The sequence below is a fragment of the Hermetia illucens genome, chromosome 6, assembly GCF_905115235.1.
Source record: "Hermetia illucens chromosome 6, iHerIll2.2.curated.20191125, whole genome shotgun sequence".
In the NCBI taxonomy this organism is placed as follows: Eukaryota; Metazoa; Arthropoda; class Insecta; order Diptera; family Stratiomyidae; genus Hermetia; species Hermetia illucens.
Window position 1 is genome coordinate 21,067,675 of NC_051854.1, and position 23,726 is coordinate 21,091,400.

A 23,726-nucleotide genomic window follows, 5' to 3' on the forward strand; every position below is an offset into this window, starting at 1 on the left:
ACACTTGCCTAAAGGAAGGCATTTTTCCTTGGCACTGTAAGATGGCGAGGCTCGCGCTAATCAGCAAAGGAAAACTAGACCCTGAACTGCCGTCTGCATGCCGACCACTGTGTAAAAGCTCATCAGGAGTAGACTCGCTGAAGCAATCCCCGTTGCCGGGGACTTATCCCCAAGGCAATTCGGATTTAAAGCTGAGACATCCACGGTAAATGCTGTTGTGTGTGCAGTTCATCGATCTGAAGCCCACAACCGCCAATCTCAACGGATAGTGCTCCTCATTACGCTTGATGTTTGAAAGGCCTATAATTCCGTAAGATGGGCTGATATGCTAGCCATATTTAAAAACTCACTCCACGTGCCGAATATTGAGGGATTATCTGAGAAACCGCTCCTATGAGATGCTATAGAGGCAGAGGAGAATGGTGATTACGTCGGGAGTCGCACAAGGGTCCATCATAGGGCTGAACATCTAGAACACTTCCACTTCCCATGATAAAACGGAAGGAAGAAAGTAAATCTCGAAGAGCTTTGATCCAGGCAGTCTCAAGGATCAAAAAAAGAAGGCGAAGAGGAACAAAAGACCCCAACTACAGCACCAGCTCTGCTTATCAAGTTGATAGAAGGCAGGACTTGTGGGGAAGTCCTTACCAAGATGAATTATAGCATTAAGTCTAAAGATAGCGGAAGTGTCTTCCATTTGTGAATCGAAGGGTGGTGGAGTCCTCGTTGAATTGCTTCCGAAGACAATAAACAGAGGTACGTCATGTAGAGCGCTTAAGGGGCTGCTGGGAGAGAAAGCTCTGGTTGCTACTCTTGAACCCGCACACTCTCTAAAAATCAGGGATCTTGACTGCCCCACAGAAAACATCGAAGTAGAACCGCCCATCAAGCGTGGTATCATTGCGAATTCTCGAGGCCAAAAACTTGCCGTCGTTGAAATTGCTGAACTATACACAAGGAAACTTCTTAACAACAGGAAAGTGGGAATTGGCTGCATAGTATGCAGGGTGCAATTACGGGCCGTCTCCATCAAGCGCTTCGAATGCTCAGACTATGAACTATGGAAGTCTGCAATTTATCAGGGACGTGACAGCAGAGCAACATGCCGCAGATGCAGCCATAGAGCGAATACCTGTAATGAAAACGATAGTTGTGTTTTATGCAGAGATAGTGGCACATCTTTTGAGAGCGTTACACAGACTACAGGCTCGGAATGGTGCCCAGCCTTTAGGACAGAATCGGAAAGAGCTAGGACGAGGTTAACATAATCCGCATCCTACGGATTAATATGCACTGGAGTGCAATCCCTGATGAGTTGCTAGCATGCGGGCGGTTCAGGGCGACAACTTCTTTCCGGCTCTTTCCTACTGCGGAGGGGTTGGTTAGCCTAGATACGGTATTAAGGTATAACGTTTTTCACCGAAAGAGACGATGTCCTACTTTCGACATAGGCTTGACGATCTAGATTACGCTGGCTTGATTATCAAGGGGAAAAGGAAACTTCCATACCAAGGTACTTGAATGGGGGATTCCTCTCCCAGACTCCAGAGGAAAACAAATCCACGCCAACGTTCAGGTGCCCTGGCCACGATGGAAACACTCACGACGTAATCTTTGCGTCGGAATCACTCGTATCGTTAGTACAAATGTGGAAAGTTCTGAAAGTCTTCTCACGACTTGCATTCGTAGTGGTCGATGCAATCCCTCGTTTTGCAGTACTCCGGCGCTCTTGTTGTGGGTGGAACGTCGCAAAGGTGAACATCGGGAGATTTGTCGAAACTTGGTGAAGTTGGTGGCGCAGTGCCTAAAAGCACTCCTGGAGGCTGACACCCTCGTAAATTCAGTTATGAAACTGGTAATCGCAGTCCGCGTAGCTATATAAGTGAACGGCGGAAATTGTCGAGTTCCGGAGGGAGTATCCCAAAATCAGCCGTTTGATACAACGCCAAAATTGCCGGTTCGGTCAAAAAAGACTCTGCAGGGTGATAAAAAGAAACAAAACTAGCAGCTGGCAGGACCTGGTCGACGTGGAGAATGAAGACCACGTGTCTTCACGATTATTATCTTGTAACCCGAAAAATCGGGACTATGTAGACCCCATGTTCCCTTCAGGCCGAGCAGATGAACCATATTATACGTGCACTATTCCCTGTACACCCCGTATGGGTGGATGATAGCAGCATAGAAGGCGCCGAAGACTGGCAATTTTCTTTGTCTATAAAAGAGTGGGAAGAGGCAGTCCGCTCTATGAAAGGGAAAAGCGAATCTGAGCTGCTATCTGCATACCGGCCACTTTATACGGTTGAAGCAACCGATAAAATGCTCGAAAAGCTAATAGGTAGCCGCCGAGTCGGCGATATATGCTGCCGGACATGTATCTCCTAGATAATTCGCATTCAAAGTAGGGAGATGCACAATTATATAAACCCTGAATGCAGCTCATCTAGCGGTGGCACACAACCGCTGAGCTCGACGGCTGGTGCTTGATGTCAGAAATGCCTTTAGTTCCATAAGACGGAAAGACATTCTAAGCACACTAGACAATACTTCCTACGTATCGAACTATCTCTTGGGGGATTATCAGAGAAACCGCGCACTGCTTTATGAAACACTAGTGGGTCAGAGATGGGTGGAGATAATATCGGGAGTAGCGCAAAGACACGCGAACGGTGTTCCAGTAGAAATAAATTTTCGACATTTGCAGGTCCCAAGCCCACATATAACAAGGAAAATTTTCAATGTATTTTTACCCGTATCCCAGCTTAATGTATAGATTGTTCTAGACGCGAATCTGATCCAAAACTATAGCTAAGTATCTCTATCTAGAGGAAATTGTCTTCTGAAACAAGATTGTCTAAATCTTTCACAACAATTTTGCCTATTGGACAACAAAGGGAGTCGCCATATTTAAAAAGAATACAAAAGTATCTTCGCTATCCTCGGCATTCGCTCAAAAGAGCCACCATTTCCAGAGGGGCGTTGATTCACTTGGACACTTTCAGGATGATTTTACGTATCCAGCATCCCTTTTCTGAATCCTCTTTTTTGCCTCTGCTTATTGGTTAATTGGTGGAAGGGAAGAACGCCCACTATAACACCCACTGTCGCATTGGGAGCTGTATTCTAGGTTTTCATTCCTGAAATACAATGCGGCGCCACATGGACGGCTGCGCAAATTTAATTGTGATAAGCAAAAATCTGTAACTATTTCTATAACATTTGTTGTTTTATAATGAAACGCTATATAAGAGACAAGAGATATTACTTTCGTCTTAGTTACTGCATTTATTGTCACAACCTGAATATAAAGACACATTTCGCCCAATTCATCAGTTCACCTATTTAGCACTTTCTCCGTGCACCAAATAAAGTACATATGAGACCAAAAGAAGGGGTAACAAAACAGCTTGAATTTTCACTAGACCATTGTCCAAGTGTGACCAAAATATTTCTTCAAGTAATTCTAGCACTCAAAATGTCTAACTGTTAAAATAAGATATCATCACCTGTCTGCAGCTGAAAGCATTAGAAGATCACATGAGTCAACATCAGAAAATGAATATTACTTCGATAAATACTCTGGAGCTAATCAGGTTATCTTTCAGGGAGAAATGGAATATTTCACCTTCTTGACTTTTCTGGCAGTCGTGATTGATACACATTCGTTTAAGAACGCGGTAACAATGCGGTTGGTGATAATATTCCTACTTCTATCTTTAATAACGAGTGCGCTCAGTAAGCAATGCGGTTTTTCACGATATCAAGACCCAATAAAACGAGTATTTATCCGTAAAAAGCGATTAATAGTATTTCCCAATTATTGTTCAATGAAAATAACAGTTGCTGTTGGAAAAGCAGTGATAGCTACATATCCGACTGGGCACAATTTGAGTTTGGAATTAAGTGTATATTACCCGTTGCCGACGAAACTGGAAGAATGGTATCCACGCAGATACCGGGAGAGGTTGAAAATGGCAACGAAGAAACCGATGGTACCACCGAAAATGCCAATGTCAGTGAAAAATTCTCTGATATCTCGAATAGATCATGACAGGATCTACTACGAAGGCGGTGCATCGTATATACCAGGAACTCATTGGGCAAATAGAGCTCCTGTTTTATACTCGGCACCAAAGTATTCAGCGGACAGAGTTTGGATAAATAAAGACTACAATAAATTTCGGAAGAGAGTAAGTATCTTGAAGTTTTATAGTTTAAGTAATTTCGCTGTACAAAAATTAGATCAATCCACTATACTTAAAACGAGCGACGCTTTTATTATTGCGCTGCTGTGTATATTTTCATGCTTGTGCCTAATTGAATGCATTTTGCCTAAGTGGTCTAGCACTGAAATATATGTACGTATTGCTCTGGAGTTATCGGATGCAAAAAAAGTTAATTGCACTGAACGCATACAGGAGCAATAGCTTTACGTTTTTGCTATTTAGAATTGAAGTGCGTGGGTATCAACCAGCTAATCAAAAAAGCAGCAATTGATGATCAGTTGGGCCAATTGGGCATTTGTTTTTCAGAGTCACAGCTAAAACCAAAATCAGTAGTTCACCAGGAGAAAGTCGCACGCACAAAATTAGAGCCCGCGATTCAAGAATCAAAAACCATCTATAGTCCTATGCGTTACCGCGCCTGAAATCAACCTCATAGTTGCGAACGAAGGGGTTTACTTTGGATATGAAGGTTTTGTTTTTATGTTATGTGAAAATCTTCATATACGCATTTTTCCGTTCATACATAGAAAAAAAAATTCAAAATAACTACAAAATTACCCGTATATATATAGAGGGTGTATATGTACATATAGGGGAAAAAATTGTTATGCACATCCTAAAGAAGCAAACATTGCCTATCACCGCATATTGATTTGATACCCCTCATGGCAATATTCAGTGAAAAAAATCACACCCCCTTTTTGCATGTATCGAGCCAGCCCCATTAAACTCAACGTAAAGCGCTGTTACCCACTGCATGACTGGGGGTTCATAGTTCCCACGTTCTCACTCAATTTCGCATATGGCATATTGCATATGGCAAACAGGCAGATAGACACTGTGCTGCGAATCAAATGAGGGACAGAAATGGTATCAAACGACATGCCGAGTCTCACAATGGTCCAACCTAGGCCTGCTCTTGTGGATATTTATGTATAACAGATTAGTGGTTCTGGAGTGACGGTTGTTGCATGCTGGAAGAAGTCGAGCTTTATGCGGATGAACCGGCTTAAGACATCAAGTCCTGATTGAAGAACTCTAGTCTATCGCTTGCAGAACATAAGACGATGATAGTACTTATCACCCAGCGGAGAAAGTGTACGTATATGAAGATCAAAGTTGGGGCCCAGACAATACATGCGCTCATATATTTAGGCGTAATTATCGACCAGAGACTAAATTTCAAATCATATGCAGAGTGTTCAGGAACCAAGACGTATAACACCGGAGCGCTGATCGCGAGAACACTACCAAATATAGGCGACGGAGGAGATCAAATTGCAATTGTCTATGGTTGCCAAATTAAGGAAATCATCCGCATATTGAAAGATTTGAATAATATCAGAACATTTATTGAGCAGGGATGGTGTATGAAGGTTGAACAACATTGGACTTAAAACGCATCCTTGGGGGATGCCATTGCCAACTTGAACGCTGTCCAGACCTAGTTGAAGGCGTCGATTGTACATTATCCTTGACACCCATAGAACTAACTAACTAACTAACCAAAACGTGACATTGGTCAGGTTCAGAATCCTTAAGAGTTTTGGGGATGGATATCACCCAAATAATGGACCAATCGTCAGGTGGGATCAAATTGCACCAGACGACGTTAAACCGCTGCAGCAAAGCCGAGGGGGCTTCAGGGGGCTTATGCTTGAGCAAAATGGCAGTAAGATCACTTAGAGGACATAAAAAAGAGAGGGAGAGGGTAGGGCTGTACTGCCCAGCTACATAAACAAGATATTTTAGATTCTTCCTAACATCCCAAGTTTGGGGCCTGTCACTAAGGTAATCACGAAATCCCTTCATGGATTTATAGAAGGACGTAACACCTTTTGTCTCAAATAAATAAAATCAAATTTCACGCCAGTGTCCGGATAGTTCAGTGGTTAGGCTGTCGTATAGAAGGTCGCGGCTCAAATCTCAGTATGGCAGCGAAATTTGTATTGTGATTTGACGTCGGTGCTAGTCTACGTAGCTGTGAATGAGTACCTGAGTCAAATCAGGGTAATAATCTCGGGCGAGTGCAAGGCTGACTACATTGCCACCTACAGGGTAGTGTACCGTTACGGTCTTCAATGAAGTGCTCTAACATGCCTCCCTCAAGGCCCTAATCTAGTATGGATTGTTGCGCCAACGATTATTATTATTATATAATCGGATTCCACTACCAACATTGACTGACAGGATTAGCAAGAGCAATGTCCAGAACCGAGCCAAATTCTCAAAAAGTAAGGAACCTCCCAATAGCCGTGTTGAAATCGCTGTGGGAGATAATAGGAGGGAGATTAACTGAAACAATTACAGAGAAGAGAGGTTGAGCGTTTCCGCTATGACAATATCATAGCCTCAAACATAGCTGACTTGGCGAAGCAAATAGATTTACGAAAAGCCAGAATGACACCATTATAGCTATCCACCATAAACTAAGGTTAAATTCAGAAATGAATTTAGAGAAAGGAGAATAGTTATAAGTGTAGGTTTCTTGCAGCGCAAGAATATTGAAGCTGTTTCTATTAGCATAAAAGATGATAGCAGGAAGCAGGCTGTCAGCAGAAGGAAATGGCGAAGAATACGACCGTCAACGCAAATACAGAATAAATTCTAATCCAACATAGTGACTTTATGGTATACCATATGGGAGTCTCGCAGGAAAAGTGGAAGGAAAAGGAGGTGGTTTTAGGGGGCAAGATTCCGACATAATCGCCTAGCAGCCAACGGTAGCAGCTTTCGAAGCTTTTCACCTTCCATCGAAAAAAAAAGACCCACGAACATACAGACAGTGCAAAGATGTTAGTAAGGTTTTGATTCAAACAAAATCTTGGAAAGGACAAATAAGATGTTTTTCTAGCAGTCTACCGTTCATGTATTCGTTGATATATGATGATGACGTCATACAGGTATTACAGTATAATAAATTCATGCATTTCGTCGAACCGGCTACGAGCCGCTGAAATGCGCTTCAGCTCCCCTCAGGACCTCCCAAAATATTTGCACCTTCTCCACTGTTATACGCCATAAATAAATAAAATTTAAATTTTAAATTTAAATAAATAAATTTAAATTAAATGGCCCTTGGGCAAGTTTGGACGAAACACTGTCAGCCATAAACAAGTGTTGACGAAGGATAATAAGGGGAGGTCAGTTTGTTTATGCTACAGATATATAGCAACACAAGTTTATCTTGGGGTTAAGATTACTGCATTTTCGGATTTTGAACAGGGCAAAGAATTCGGATCGTCGCTAATACATCGAACAACATCGAATTCGATACGACCGTCGGTAGAAACCACGCACTATTAACGCAGATGAAGATTCTTCATCATCATCATCATCAACGGCGCAACAACCAGTATCCGGTCTACGCCTGCCTTAATAAGGAACTCCAGACATCCCGGTTTTGCGCCGAGGTACACCAATTCGATATCACTAAAAGCTGCCTGGCGTCCTAGCCTACGTCATTGTTCCATCTTAGGCAGTGTCTGCCTTTTTTCTTCTTCTTGCTACCATAGATGTTGCCCTTATAGAGTTTTTGGATGGATCATCCTCATCCATACGGATTAAATGATCCGCCCACCGTAACCTATTGAGCCGGATTTTATCCACAACCATACGGGCACGGTATCGCTCATAGATTTCGTCGTTATGTAGACTACGGCATCATTCATCCTCATGTAGGGGGCCAACAATTCTTTGGAGGATTTTTCACTCGAACGCGACCAAGAGTTCACAATTTTTCTTGTTAGGAACACAAGTCTCCGAGGAATACATGAGGACTGACAAGATCATTGTCTTATACAGTAAGAGATTTGGCCCAATGCTGAGACATTTCGAGCGGAACAGTTTTTGTAAGATGATATAGGCTCTGTTGGCTGCCAACAACCATGAGTGGATCTCATCGTCGCAGCTGTTTTCGATTGTAATATTCGACCCTATATAGGAGAAATTTCCAACGATCTAAAAAGTTGTAGTCTACATTCATCCCGTTTGACCGAATAGCTCGCGGTTAAAATCTCACTGGTGGTATCATGATTTGACGTCGGACTGTAGTCGACTCACCTGTGAATGAGTACCTGAGTCAAATCGGAATAATAATCTTGGGCGAGCGCAATGCTGACCACATTGCCTCCTATAGGGTACTCTTATCCTATAGTGCACCGTTACGGTCTTGAATGAAGTGCTCTGAGGCACTTCAAGGCCCTGATCCAATTAGATTGTTGCGCAAACTATTATAATTAATAATCAGACTAAGAACCTTGGTTTTGCTAGCGCTTATCTTCAGTCCGACTCTACCAAAAATAATATCGGTAACAAGAAGTGGCTTTGAATGATTCTGCCCCTCGAATTCCTCTCGGATTTAACCTCAGTGAAACACGTGACGTTTTAGACCTTCGTATGTTGCTCTGATAATAATAATAGTTTCCTCAGATCGCTCCTACTAAATAAAGCGTCCCAGACTCACTCCTTCTTGACCCTGTTCTCCCTTGCAGAAATCAATGAAAAGCAAATGGAGCATCCGATCTAAACTTCGCACATTATTGCAAAATGATCCCTAAGGTGTTGATCTGGTCAATGCGGGAGGATCCATAGCAGAAACGTCTGCTCTCTGTCGATCAAGTGTTTCAGATATTTAAGATGTGACTGACGTTTCGCTAGCAATAAAGTCACGAAGTTGCGAATAATATCTCCTGAAGAGGCTGTTGGGCTGTGACTCGGACGATAGCCCTAACGTGTCAGACAACCTGTGGGGTTCCAAAAAGATTCGTCCTCCGTCATCTTCTGTCGATAATAATAGATACTGGCATTCTGACGTTACAGCTCCCCAGAAGAGTAGCCGCTATTGACAAGACATCAAGTAGATGGCTTCCAAGAAATGACACAGTTCTGCCCAGGTAACGGAGAAAAGAGACCTTCATAATTTAGCAAACCTTATATCTACAATCAGCATTTAAATATCTAGGAATCATGATTATCCCAATATTAAACTTTCAGCCACGCCACCACCACAAACGCATCTGAAATGACCGACAAAAATGTTACCAGTTATAAGTAGTATAAGTAATATAACACCAAGATAAAGCCTTCGGCCCCTTTTCTCAAGAGTGCAAAGCTAGATTTTATTCTACACAGCTCCGACTTGGGCCTTGGCATTGGAGAAAAATATTTACAAGAAAAAAAGTGGAGTTACCTATCCTGTAAGCTCATAATGAATATCCATATCCATATCCTAGTGATAAACATATGTAATAAGGGAGTTCTGCACCTATCGTCCGCATAAACGAACTTCTCTAATCCAAAATTGATCGCAATGTCGTCCGCCTTCTCGTTCTTTATGGTTCTGAGTGTTGGCCGATTATAAAAGACAATGAATGGCGTTTTCCGGTAATTCAGACGAAGATGTTGCGTTGGATTGGTGGCGTGACACGCTTTGACCACATCCGAAATAAAGATATCCACGATCGATATGGGGTTCGACCGATCGTGGAAAAATTGCTGCCAACATTGGTCTGAACATCGAAGTCGATGGTAAGCGACGAAATGGTCGGCAGAAAAAACGGTGGCTTGATACGCTGGATGGGAATTTGAAAGCCTCGCGATTGCATCCAGATCAACGGGATAAAAACTCAAGAGAAAGAAAAAGACAAATCGCAGTTAGTGATTGATCCAGCCCCGCGATGTAATCCCGTAATGATATCCCTACGAAAGCAAAGGAGTGGAAGTAAAAGTCTAACAAGAGTAGGTTTTGAACCTTTCAACGACTAAAAGGAAAACATGCGGACAGACAAACGGCAGTTTAGACATTGAATCGCTTTTAATAAACTTTTGTTTTACGCGGAACGTTATAAACGAAGGAAGTGAATGCTATATTGAAAGTGGGAAAATGGGAAAAATTGGTGCGTGAAGAAGGATAGAAGTTGAATGATTATCGGGAAGAGAAGAAATAAATTGAAAAAAATACGTAACATGAACATAGCGACAATTTGATTGCTTTGATATACAAGACACAAACGCTGGCAGTTAATACTGCAATAGATATAAAACATAGAACGATGAAAAAAGAAAATCCCTTTCTTTTGCTAACAAACCCGAACATCCGGGAATGGGGCAAGGAAAGAAACAGTAACCTTAACCTTGTGCCACGGCTATTGAATATCCTGCTTAAATTGATAAGACTGACTGGGCTGACCCTGACAAATATGTGAGTTCAAGCTATTTAAAGCAGAGCTTTGTGTTTATAAACTCTACCAACCATTTGATAACCAGTTTGGAAATCATCGTTCCAATCACATGAATATACCCAATTTTAATGCAAACATAATAAGGACCGCTTCCATTCTTTTTTCTACGCAAGTATCAATCTAGAGCTCTCTAACTTTGCCCTAGCAGCACTGTTTGCTTCACAGAGTGTAGCTCAGAATCTTGTACATTTACTATTACAACCAACACTATATGTTCATTGTAATTCCGAAACCAACCAAACCAAATTCCAAAGGAATGCACCCAGTACCGAGGGCTATAAGACATAGGTTTATATCCCACTCCGAACGTAAGTCTTTAAAACATTCCCGCATCCTCCGTTACTGAGCCAGTTTAAGCTTTTTGTATGTGTTCTTATAGGCACCTGGTCCTACTTGCCGCGCCCTGGGTCAATTGTCTGGTTCGTAGGCTGGTCAGTGCACCATTCCACCGGAATTTGGGTCGTCTATTGCGGAATTGCAACCCTCAGCCATAGACGCGTCACATGCTTTGGCAATGCATTGTGTTACACACCAAGAGCTCTTTCGTCGAGACGTCTACATCATTATGTTAGTCTGGTGACATTTCTATGAAAGTTTGTTCCTGTAATGCTTTTATAGACCGTCTCAGCTTTGGGGAAGTTGTTTTCTTATAGAAATTTTTCCAGCCAACAACTTCCGCACTGCCTCCAATAGAATGCCACTTAACCAAAATCCTTGCACTGAACATAGACGTCATATTTTTGGAGGCGCACTGCGACATTCTCCCCAAGTTAGTTTTCCACTTGAATGCGAAAGCCATTAGTTTTGCCCATGCTGGAACATGAACTGCCCTTTCTGGATTTTTCGGATCCTGTGCACGTTTTTGCTCAGATCACCTTAGGTCGGAATCAGCTTTGACCTTTTTGAGTATCTCCGTGTACGACAGATTGCAGTAGCAGGAAAGAAAAACCGCCTCTGAGCGAATTCCCAGTTTTGCCTTCGTTTTCGCTTTTTTGTTGATAACTTTCGTCCATCCACTGTTTCTCTTTCCTTTGGGTTTTGCTCAGCAAGCCTACGTTCCGATGTCCCCATGCCTATTTTGCTCCCTTTTTGAAATTTTGAAATAATTAAGACTTGCCTTTTCTATTCACTAGTAATATTTATTAAGCTCATAAGTCCCATTAGCAGTGATGAAGGGAACAAGTGGTTCCTGAAGTATCGGTATTTGGAAGCTTAATAAATATTACTAGCGCATTATTTCAAATAATTTATCGCTAAAAACACCGCGCGATTACGCTTAGACAGTCCTATTTTCTCCATTCTCTTATGTCTGATCGTATATCGATGGCAGTGCGATTAAATTTCACTTGTGTTGCCTGTGACAACAGGTTTCGACTCCTCCTTAGAATTTTTTTTTCCTCCTGCAATCTTTTGTTGAGGGTCCAATAGTTCCCATTATGTTTTGTGTGAAGCAAAATCTGAAAATCCATTCAATTCCTGTCTGCCTGCCTGTCTGTCTGTCACACCTAATTTACTTGAAAATGGCTACAACGATTGTCACCAAATTCGGTGAAAGGCATGCTCTCTGAATCCCTTTACCTATAGCAAGTGACACCATTTTGTGTTAAGTTTGAAGGGGGCGCCTTTCTCATGTATACATGGAGGATGCATGAGAAAGGCGAGTGTAAAATTTTAATCGTAGAATACGGTCATGTATATCCCTCATGAAATGAGGGCTCGATTAGTACTACTTGAAATTGATCTTTTTCTGATTCTGGGTGAAACATAGTGGAAAGAGAGCTCAAAATGGTTGCCCCAAAAAGTAAAACAAGTCTCGTTCTCAAAACCTATCCAACCGAAAATCGGAAAAAATCAGAATACATCCCGTTCTGATATCTGCAGAAACAGAGTATATAATAATGTATTGCCATGTTTTTGAAATTAACGGAAAGCCCCCTTAAGTTCATCCTACAAAATACAAAATTTAGCACCAGTTTAGGCGATAATACAGGACATAACGCAATACAAGAAGGTCAAAGTTTTGCTTTTCAGGTAAATTTATTGCAGTCTAACACTTGTATGACGTCATCATCATATAAAAAGAACCTTTATGAATTCCAGGGTCCACGGCGACATTTTAGTTTTCTGTTTTTGTTTGTTGTTGTTTTGGCTTCTTTTAGTTATTGGTATGTCCGTATCAATTATTCGGAGCGGACATGTGTATCATATGTATGCGCAAATAAAGCTTGCGCGTAGTAACCAATACGATACGTACGTGTGTACATTGGTAGGAGCGCTTTTTAATTTACGTGCATTTATGTATGGAGTACGATGCAATTGCATGAAAATGCGTTAGATTAATTTAAATGCTTGCATATATATCGGCATGCGGTAATGGACAATGTTTTTTTTTTATTTAGGATGAACACAATATTTATGTCTTTGGTGTGTATGTAAGCAACTTATATGTATCTTAGAGGTTGGCAAAATATGAAGGAATATTTGTATTCTTAGATATGTTGGAATGGAAAATCGTGCATAGAGAGTTTCTCACACCAGATGAACCCAAAACCTTTACACCGGTATCCCGACTTGTTTATGACTTGGAGGGTGTTCTGTTTATTCTTTGACATACTCTGGCAGCTGACTTATTTTTGTCGCAAACTGACTCAAGGTTCCTCGCATAAGAGAATACAATTCCTTGCATACCAGAAACATCCCACTTCCAGTTTCTTTGTCAGTAGTGTCCAAATCAAATCTATGAACGTATTAAGTTATATGCAGCGGTATTCAATTTAAAAATACTTAAGTACGCTTATGCGTAGAAAGTAGGGCGAAAATTTTCAAATGTGTACGCAGTAACCCGGGGTATGCGTATATAGGTACGCACAGTCAAAACGTGGTCACGTACAATGGTTATTTTTTTAGGATGGGTAAAGTAGTTATGTCATATATCGTCGGATTTAGAAATATTTGAAGGAAAATTGTGAATTCTTAGCTAAGTATAAATGGAATAAAGTGCAGCCAACGTCCCTTAAAAAGAAAAATGCAAAATCTTTCACACCGAAAGCGGTTCTGCTTCTGGTTTCACATATTGTTTTAATTTTAATGCGATTAAATATTTTACAAAAAAAACTGGACTTACAAAACCGAAAACGAAACGAAAGTTAGGTTCTTCAAGGACTGAATAAAATCAAACAATAACTGGAGTGCCATAATATTATAAAAGACATTTCGATACTTTCTCTAATGAAATAATTACAGAATTTTACTATAGTTTCACTGCGTGATTGGATAAAATAACCTCTTTCTGGACCGCAAAAAACTACACAAACAGCAAAACTGTGAAGTTCGGTGCCATTTATCTTTGCTTAGCACTTACCATTATTAGCGAACTCACAATAATTCGAAACTGTACTTTCTAATGATATAAATCATTTGCTCCAAAACTTAATAGAGAAAGAACAAGTCTGATGTGGAAGAAGGAGGGGGTTCACCAGGCTCGGATTTTCTCAGAAACCCAGAATTGGAAGTTCAAGGGAAAAAACGATAATAGGAGGCCACGCATAATTTTCACCCCGGGCCCAGATTTTCTGTATGGTCCTGAATGAGAATACTACTCTACACCAAAGAGATAGAACTGGGATGGCTGCAAATTTAACTAAAAATTCTGCAAGAAACTTAAATGCCTGATCGTCCCTAGTCCAATCTCGATTACTTCTGGTCCGCAACATTTCTTGGGTACCTAACAGCGAAAGGAAATAATTTCCACGTTGTCAATGCGGATAAATCATAATTCTTGTTTTAATTTAGGTTCATGGTTACTATACATAGGTTACTATGTTATACTTTTTTTCAGACCTTGATCTAACAAATATATGATATAACGATACAAGCAAAATGACTCCAACCAACTTTATTATACTTTCCCAAATATTCTATTCTTATTGAAAGAAATAGTCTGGATTTACGTAAGAATTTAATCTCCTTTTTTCAAGCAAAATGACTTAATCTTACATTTACATATACAGTGGAATTCCGAGAATTCGTACAAGGATCATTCGCATTTCTGGCTAATTTAGGCCCTTGACGGGGATCGGGATTCTACTGTATTAGTATGGTCAATATTTCCTAAGGAATATGATCATATTTTATTAACACAAATCAAAACTACAACATGTCCGTACCCCATTAATATTTCGCTAACCATGCTTTATGCTTTTAAGTTACTAATGGTTGGCTCGACGCTTACCAAAGATAATTCGAAATTCGGAGAGCTTTTCGAAATATTTGAATTCAAATTCGTCTCCCACATCAACGTTAGTGGCAGCATATACATTGGGGTAAGTTTATACTTCAACCAGAAATATTGGATCCACAATTCGAAGTGTTTTTTTTATTTGGAAAACGTTGCCAGATGAGGCAATCGAAAATTATCAAAAGTAAAATAAAATAATTATACACACGTCAGCCTATAGACCTGGTGATTCGACTTCGAACTATAATGGCATCATCGATACATCAATGCGTCTTTTCATTCATTACTTCCATACCATTAAGGGAAAACGCCATTAGGAGGTTTTCAAAATCGATTTTTTTTATTGCATAGAACGTTAGCATAGCTATCCCAGAATACGCTGCAAAAATATCAAAGCGGAATTCCTCTTCCATTCGATTTTGTGAGCATAGACCCGAACGATTATCGAGTACAATTTCAAGCTCGAGCGCCCAGAAGGTCCTTACGTCCTTGGCGTCAGTCCCTTATATGAATGCATTTGTATTTGTTGTAACTATTTTTTGTTTGTAATGAAGAGTGAAAAGTGTTTTCATATCTGAGAGGGGCCTTTTCAAATAATGGCTTTTCAAAAGCGTTTTTGGGATCGTATCTCATTTTTAAGGATGCTTGCTTTACATAATTAGTAAAAAAATGGTGAAAGTTGAACGCCGTAACTATGTAAAATTAAAACCTTCCTGGTTCCCGATAAAAATTGGAGTCGCTAGACATCCTGCAATTGGAGAAATCTAGTTGCGACATTCGGCGGACTAATGCCGCGTAACTTTATCATTTTTGACTTAAATTATTCTCTGAAATTCTCAGGAGTTGTCCGAAATATAACTATAATAGTGTAATGTCCAAATTTGATTAAATCCCAATTAATTTCTCCTCCTAAAAAAAATCTCAAAATGTACGTGAAAATAAACCTTCTAAGGTGGTTTACCCCCTTCAGTGTGGAACTAAGACAGCCTCATGAGCAAAGTAAAAGTAACAATGAGAACAAAGAAGCGGGTTGGATGGCCTAACCTCCACAAAGGAATGAAATGGATAATAAGGTCAAGTAATTAATTTCTTTGCTATGAAATATCAGTTGCTATGATCAATCTATCGGAAATTTTCAATTTTATTATTAGCCAATCAAAGGAATGTTGATAACTCGACTTCAGTGTAATAAATTTGATAATTTAAAAATAATTTATATTAAATCCATCATTTGCAGTAAATCTGTGTTGCGGCACACCAATAGAGGAATCCAATAATTAATTCACGAAATTGAACATTGCGAATTTAAAAGATTTAAATAAAATGAAAGCATAAATCTTCTGATCTAGTTATCATAGATGAGATCGATTGGTTTTGTACTTTGAGTTGAAAATGGTATGACAATATTAAATTGACGAATGATACTGGTCAAAATTAATTCAAAATATATATCTAAGAAGTGGGACTGATTTTAGTCATCTTTCAAAGCACGTACGCAGCTATTAAAACTTTTCGAACAGAGTAGCTTATGTCCCAGAGCGAAACGTGGATTGGTATCCACGATGGAGCATAAAACATGGGAAACGCCTGCTGAACCAACACCAACAGTTCTTCTACCAAAACCCTATCTCCACCTCCACGTGGTGATCGCTGGTAGTTCTTTCTTCAAGAAAAACTGCAGACGGAGAAGGATCAAGGCGAGTCTCCCGCGCCCAAAAACGGGGCAAAATGTACCAACTGGTCCTCCAGGTTGGGGGTTGAGTAGGGTTGCCAATCTTTCACGGAAAACCATAGTTACTAAGCCACGGAAAGAGACTCGGACAGGATGGATTCAAAACGACGAACCCGACAACAACAACGGAATAACGATTTTCGCATTTTCTCATGGAGCGTAGGCTTCCTATACAAACCGAATGCTGCTGAGCAGCTAGCCGATACCGTGTCCCAATATAAGGCTGATGCAACGGCCTTGCAAGAGATGCAATGCATAGGGACTGGTTTCCCGGAGAGAAGCCACTGCACCATATATTATAGTGGTCATCCAGCAAACCAAGTGCTCGAAGTAGATTTCTTAGTCAGCCAAAAAATGAAACCTGTTGTTATCGGCTTTGAAAATACAAGGGAAAGATATGCATTCTGCGTTTGTGTCCCAAGTATAATATGGAGATTTCAACAGTTAAGTAGAGATGGACCCCGTATTCAGGTGATGCTTCGGCTCCCATAGCTTTCATAAGGATACCAATGATAACGGACAACGTATTATTCAGTTAGCAGTATCGCGCGAAATGATTATTGGAAGTACCTGGTTTGCGCGGAAAGCGGTCCACAAACATACGTAGGCCTCTCCAGACGGAACCACTTTCAACCAAATTGACCAAGTGTTGATCGAACGCTGCCACCTCTCAGCGTGATGAATGTAAGAAAATATAGGGGGCCAATGTAGACACGGACCACTATCTCGTTGACATAGTACTCCGAGCTCGAATTACGACACCACCTACAATCCCTTCTGACAATCAAGCGAGAGCGAATACTGAAGCCATTCACAACACAACCCTCCACAATATCTCTTCTTTTTCTTCAGCCTTTGTCCCGTTCACAAGCGGGGTCGGCTCGTCGTGATCGGCTTCGCCATTTGGCTCTATCGAATGTCTCCACAATATCTATAAGAGGGAAATGGATACCACAAGAAGCGCAGTCAACAGACATTCTGGAGATGAAGTATCAACAGATAATCTTCACAACCACCTGAAAAACGTTATCACTGATACGGCCACAAAGATACTTGGCCCCAGCAGCAGGAAGAGTCAGAGCAGCTGGTTTGACGATGAATGTAAGCTAGAAACGGAACGGAAGAATGCCGCATACCGAGTAATGTTGCATTCTCAAAGAACGCGGTCACGCGCAGAGACTTATCACGAACTCCGTCGAACGACCTGATAGACGGAAAAAGGAAGCCTGGGAGAACCAACAGGTCTGTAAACTCGAAAAATACAGGGAGCAACAGCACCAGGCGCGGAAGTTTTACCAACAAGTCAACCGGATGAAGCCTTATACAACTCGATGTTCATCCTGCCGAAACAAAGAGGGAAATCTGATTTCCGACAGAATGGGCGATGGGTTGAGTATTTTGATGAATCTCTCAACAACGAAAATATAGGTGATTTGGAGGTCCCGCCACCGAAGACGGCGGACAAATACTGCCAGCACCAAGTATAGAAGAACCAGTCTGTACAATCCACGGACTTAAAAACCATAAGTCGCCAGGAGCCGATAGAATTTCTATGCAAATGCAATTATCTCAACACCATGATCAAGTGAGACTATTCTGTGGTAGGGTTCTTTCTGTGTTACTATATCTATGGAACACATGGAAAGTGGAAACCACTGTTACTCAAAAGCTCAAGGCTTAAGAGCATTTCAAGTAACTGCAAATGATAGCACATAGGCATGGTTGACATGCTATACCCCATTAAGGGGTAAATGACAACCGCATTTTCCTCTTCTTCTAAGAGTTGAATCAACATCACAATGAGAGCCTCTCGTGTGCATCTAGCAAGGGCTCTATGGTTGTAAGCCTATCGTACTTACTAAATGAATTAAGAAAACGTGACTTCATAACAATCCCAAAAGAAGCGTTGCCTACCAGATGCATACATAGTTAGTTACTCCTAAATGCACAGAATGTGTCAGCTACATATGGCATAACCAGTAGTGGATTTCTCACCCCTTTTTAATGTATGACGTATCCGTTAACACTTCCGCGGGGATTATAATCAGAACCTCCGAATCTTCATGGCTTTCGCTACTTCAAATAAGATGCTTGCAGGCATGAAGTTTAGCAAGGAAAATTGGCTGAAGTAACATTATAGAGTTACTATTCTGAAATGCCTTCAATCATGTTCTTCGAATTTTTGCCTACTAGTCTTAGCCAGTATATCATCTGCACTAGCGCTTTCAGACGTAATCAGACCCTGTCTCTAACCTTTTGATCATCAACATACTAGGATGTAGCTGCCAGAAAACAAGGAGCCAAATCGGTTACCTTATTTTAGTGACAAGAGATAGACAAACAGCGAACCTCTTTTAATAAGGCTTTGTTTTCGGCACAAACAAGCATTAAACCTTATAATAGTTTCACCAAAGGTAATATTTGTTTTTCGCCTTACAAAGTAGAAAGACTTAGCTCAAGAGGTAACAATGATATAATTTAAAAGATCATGCTCTGATTAGCGAAATAAGACCAAATTATTAATTTATATTTCATCCTTAAATATTATATTACTAATTTCTATTCCTTTCAAATCAGCTGCCCTTTTCTAGGAACCCATCTTTCCCGGAATCAATTAAATGGGGACAGTATTTAACCAAGGAATGGAAGCCAACAACCCAAAAATATAGAAAACCAATACCTGTCAAAAATATGTTAAGCAATTATAGATTTGCACATAAGTTTGATGACAATGACCGCTCACGGGTCTCGTTCGATGAACAATATCTATTCGAAAACAACAAGAATTTTGAAAGATACTACCGTGCGCATAAGGATCGACGAGATTTATATAACTACATTGAGCAAATCGGGAAAAAGTAAGTAGCCTTGTTTGTTTTTACTTACATTTTAGTAGTAGTAATACTTCTAGAAACAAGTATGTAGTAGGGACATATCTGGTTTTCCAGATGATCTAATAGAAATTCAATATTTACTGTCATATCAAGGATCAAGCAGGATTCACATGCTCAAAACGAAATTAGGCGAGGAAAAAGACCCGAAGAAGGAAGAGGAAAAAAGCGGCATATACAATATGTCTTGAGAAGATTGCCCTTGTACATTCATAAGGCAAACCAAACGGTTAGTCAACACTCGGGTCAAGGAACATTTAAAAGAAGCTGAGCTAATAAAACGAGGCAGAAAAGAGTTTTTCATTGGAAAAGAGCCTCAAGACCATCGGTTCAATAAAGATATGGGTAACACGCACTCAGATCTATAGTCACTGATACTACAAAGAAGATATGTTAATTAAGATATAGTTAAAAAATAATTAAGACCTAGTCATTAAGATAATTAGATTAATATAGTAAATATTTTGATTAAGGATATTGTTGGGGTTATTCCGCTGAAGAAGCCAACAAGTGGTTGCCGATATATCATACGTATGCGGGGAAATAAACTTAATTAAAATCATTGACATTGCCGAGGCACTCAGTGAGTTTAGTTTTTTGTTGAACCGAACGTACATCCTGTGATACATTTAATCGCATTAGTCCCGTCGTGCAACTTGCCGGCAACTACTTTCGGCCGTGATTGCGATCGAGATCTACCTTCCGAAGGCAAAGTACCAACCGTCGCAGTGAACTTTGTGATCACCTCAGCTAATGTCGTCACCACCGACTCTAAATCCTCCATTTTCCGAGTCGAGTTCCAAGAAACTTCCGCGACTACGGGGCGTACATACACCTCGTTCACAATCTCCGCTGTGGCGACCAACATCTCTACCGATCACGGGTGCTCACCGGGAGTCGCTGCAGCCAGAGGGTCTTCAGCTCAAAGCCAACTTTATCCCCACCCCGTTGCCTCATTTCTCGAAGCGATTAGCTGGGGATACGATCGCCTAAGGACAGCTCATTCAGCAAATGATTGAGCTTTGCCTCTTCATTCGCTTAAAGGCGTCTTATGAACTGTTCCTTCAGGCGGACGTACGAGTACTCCTCAAGTACGTCCGAAACAATCTCTATGGTTCCTCCTCGAGACCGATTAAGGCGTGGTTAAACCGAGTGGCATCCGTTGTAATACCCGCTGGCGTAAACTGCGTCTCCAACTGTCAGAACCACGCCACCAGGTTGCACCACCAAAAGGGAGGCCCCTTAAACACGACTGCCGCCAGCGGTGGTATCACCCCTTCCGTGGATTTCTCCCCGCGCGACATATCCCTAAAGATTCAAGGGAGCGCAAAGAGAGAAGGGACGGAACACCGGAACAGAAAGCGGCTGTGGCCTAAGAATTTGCGTCTGCCGACGCAACAATCTTCACAGCCACGAAAAAAACGGCCTGGCAGAGACCGGGAGAGAGCAAATGACAAAAAAACTGAAAAACTCCGGCCGACCGTAGGGGAATTTTTAAAAAACATACAAAAATAAATATATCAAAATGATTGGACTATCATAGCAAGCAAATAAATAAATGAAACTAATACAAAAATATGTTGAAATTAATTGATTAAAACAAAGGAAAATAAATGAATAATATTGAAATAAAATAAAAGAAATGACATTTTTATGAAAAAAAATATCATTCTTGACATTTTTTCCACACCACCACGAATGAAAGAATCATCAGACGTCCGGACCAGAAAATCCCTTGATTTAAGGCCCTCCACCGCCCTGCCACACATAGCTGCCGCATGGCCTCTGCCACAGGTGGCACCCAAATCACACGACAGGATAACCTGACTCTTATAAGAGGTTTCAGGAATAACATTTAGAATTACAGTGTCAAATAAGTTGCGGGACGACTAACAGATCGAGGAGGGGTCATTTTCAGTATCCTGGTTCCGAACCACCAAATGTAAGGTTTTGGGATTTCTTTCTTTTAATTTAAGTAGTTTTTTGACGGCCAGGAGCGGCCTCTGAAACGGAAAGGCGACTCGTTAGCCAATGCAGCCAAATCGCTCAGCACACAAGCATATATTGAGTTGAGCTTCTTTTCAAAATATTTTGGAGATCTATAGAGATTGATAGCCTCACGGGGTGTGAGATCTAAAAAAAAAACAGTTCAGATATTAATCAACCTGTCTACCTTTACGGTTTTAGGAATAATGGGGTTCAAGTGGTCTCTGACCGAACACGTTCTCGTTATCTCCCTATCTAAAATGGTGATTGATTTGACTTGGGTACGAATATTAATTTTAATGAGAAAAAGTGTTACTTTGCTTCTCTGTTGATTGGGAGAAAGAATCATATCCGAGAACAATATGAATTGTAGGCACACCTGGTGGCCGAAGTTGAAATTTCCTAACAGCAGAGGCGCCTAGCATAAACCCAAAGGCTCGTAGAAGACGCCTCCGGTTCAGGAGTGCTCTCGAAAAACTCGAGTAACTGACACGACCGTGTCCAGATGACTCAAGCGGTTAGAGCGCTGAGCTTCGGTAGCGGAAGGTCACAATTCAAATCCCACTGGTGCTAGAGGTATTTGTTATCGTGACTTGATGTCGGATACCAATCGACTCAGCTGCATCAAATCAGAGTAATAATCTCGGTCATGAATGAATTGCCCTAACACAGTTGAAGGCCCTAATCCAATATAAGTTCCTGCGACATCGATTATTTTTATTTTGAAAAGAAAGTTCGCGACCAAAATGTCAGTGTCGCACCGTACGAATCTGTTCCGATAATCGAGTAGCGTCATCAAAACTAAATAACAATACCAGCATTAAGTAGCCATGGAACACTGCTCCATAAACTATCACACGAAAAAATTGGGATGATGCTCTCGGCTGTATATATTTAATATGAAGACGGGGCACCATTGAATAGACGATTTTAGTGGGTAGTACAATTGACCTAACAAAAAGCATGAATCCTTGGAGTTACAGCTCCCCCACCAAACTAAACTAATTAACTTGAAATTGGCAATAATAGCGAACGGAATTTTGCTTATGGTTTACCAAATTTTTTATCCTTTTATCCAGGTTGAAAAATGCATTTAAATATACATTTATATACTAAAACAAACTAAAAAAATTGAACAATTTTTCTTCAAAAATTTAGTTATGGATTTGACTTGAAAGCGTGCATCCTTCGAGCAATTTGCGAATCAAAACGATATTTGCTGCCTATGGGACATTCTTTGATTCAAGATATCATAAGGATAGCATTTACGTAAGTTAAAAAAATCATTACATGCGCGTTACAAATAAATACTGAAAACATTTTTTTCAAGGTTGCCTTCAGATAGGAGCATCTTGGACGAATATAGTAAAACTCAAGAATCTCAAGAATGTGAAGGAGCCTTCGATGAACGTTGTCCTTTCAGCATTATTGATATGGCCTTGAATCCTGATAAAATGAAGTGAATAATTTTTGCTAAATTAAGCTTTCTATGGGATCTCTGAATAAAAGATTTGTTGGAAAATAAATGTAAGATTATCAAAATTGAAATTCTTTAGTTTTGCTTCTTAGAACACTATTAACAATATCGAGCGATCCAGCAAAAAGACATGCGGTCTATTATGTGAAAAATATGCGAAGTAACAAGACTTCATTCGAGCCAACTACACCTTGGATTGTAGGAGTTATTTTTCGACTTTCCACAAGACTACAGAATCTAAGGGTAATATGTAGGGTTTTTTTGGGGAGTAAGGTAGATGAATGCGTTTAAGCACAGAGTGTTGGATTCCCGCAACAGCACGCTGTCGGACTACCAACTAAACACCTCCGTGTCATCAGAGAACTAACCTGGAAACGTTTGACATATTACTTCGGACTAGCCCTCCCGCTCTCCCGGCTTTGGGAGCCTTCAAGTTAGGGAATCTCTTTCACCAACGGAAGATAAAGGGAGGTAGGATTTGTTAGTTCAGGGAACTCCTTGCCATCCGATTCCTTCGCCTGTCGAGCTCGATCTTCTTCGTAATAAGAAGAGCCCGAATATAGTGCGCAATACGATGCCAGCGTTCTTCAGCATCTCTCTGACAATGCAGAATACACAATCAGGAGATCGCGCCTCCCCAATCCTGTGCAGGTAAGACTGAAAACCTCCATGCCCACTTAGAAGTTGGGTAAGGAAGTAATCAATCTCACCGTGCGTTCAGTTCAACCACGGGTTTAATTTGTCAATGAGCCGACTACGTTGTTCTCATAAGGAGACGTTGACTCTATAGTCAACTCGACGATCGATGTGGGACGCGGGATCGGGATTCTCCTTCTAGTCAAGATGACTACTTCGGTCTTTTTCCAGCGCAAGGCTGAAACCGTGAGCGGTCATCCATCCGCTTATCCGTCGCATCCATAAGCCAAGTCTGCTTT

General features: G+C 40.8%; 1 protein-coding gene across 1 annotated transcript; it reads left to right on the top strand.

The window, feature by feature from the left end:
* Window positions 1-3,661: 3,661 nt before the first annotated feature.
* LOC119659859 lies at window positions 3,662-22,802 on the top strand. The gene is made up of 4 exons (XM_038068168.1): window positions 3,662-4,190; window positions 19,015-19,295; window positions 22,473-22,583; window positions 22,645-22,802. Exons 1-4 carry the CDS (start codon window positions 3,684-3,686, stop codon window positions 22,775-22,777), a joined length of 1,032 nt encoding a protein of 343 aa, XP_037924096.1. The 5' UTR covers window positions 3,662-3,683; the 3' UTR covers window positions 22,778-22,802.
* The last annotated feature ends 924 nt before the right edge of the window (window positions 22,803-23,726 follow it).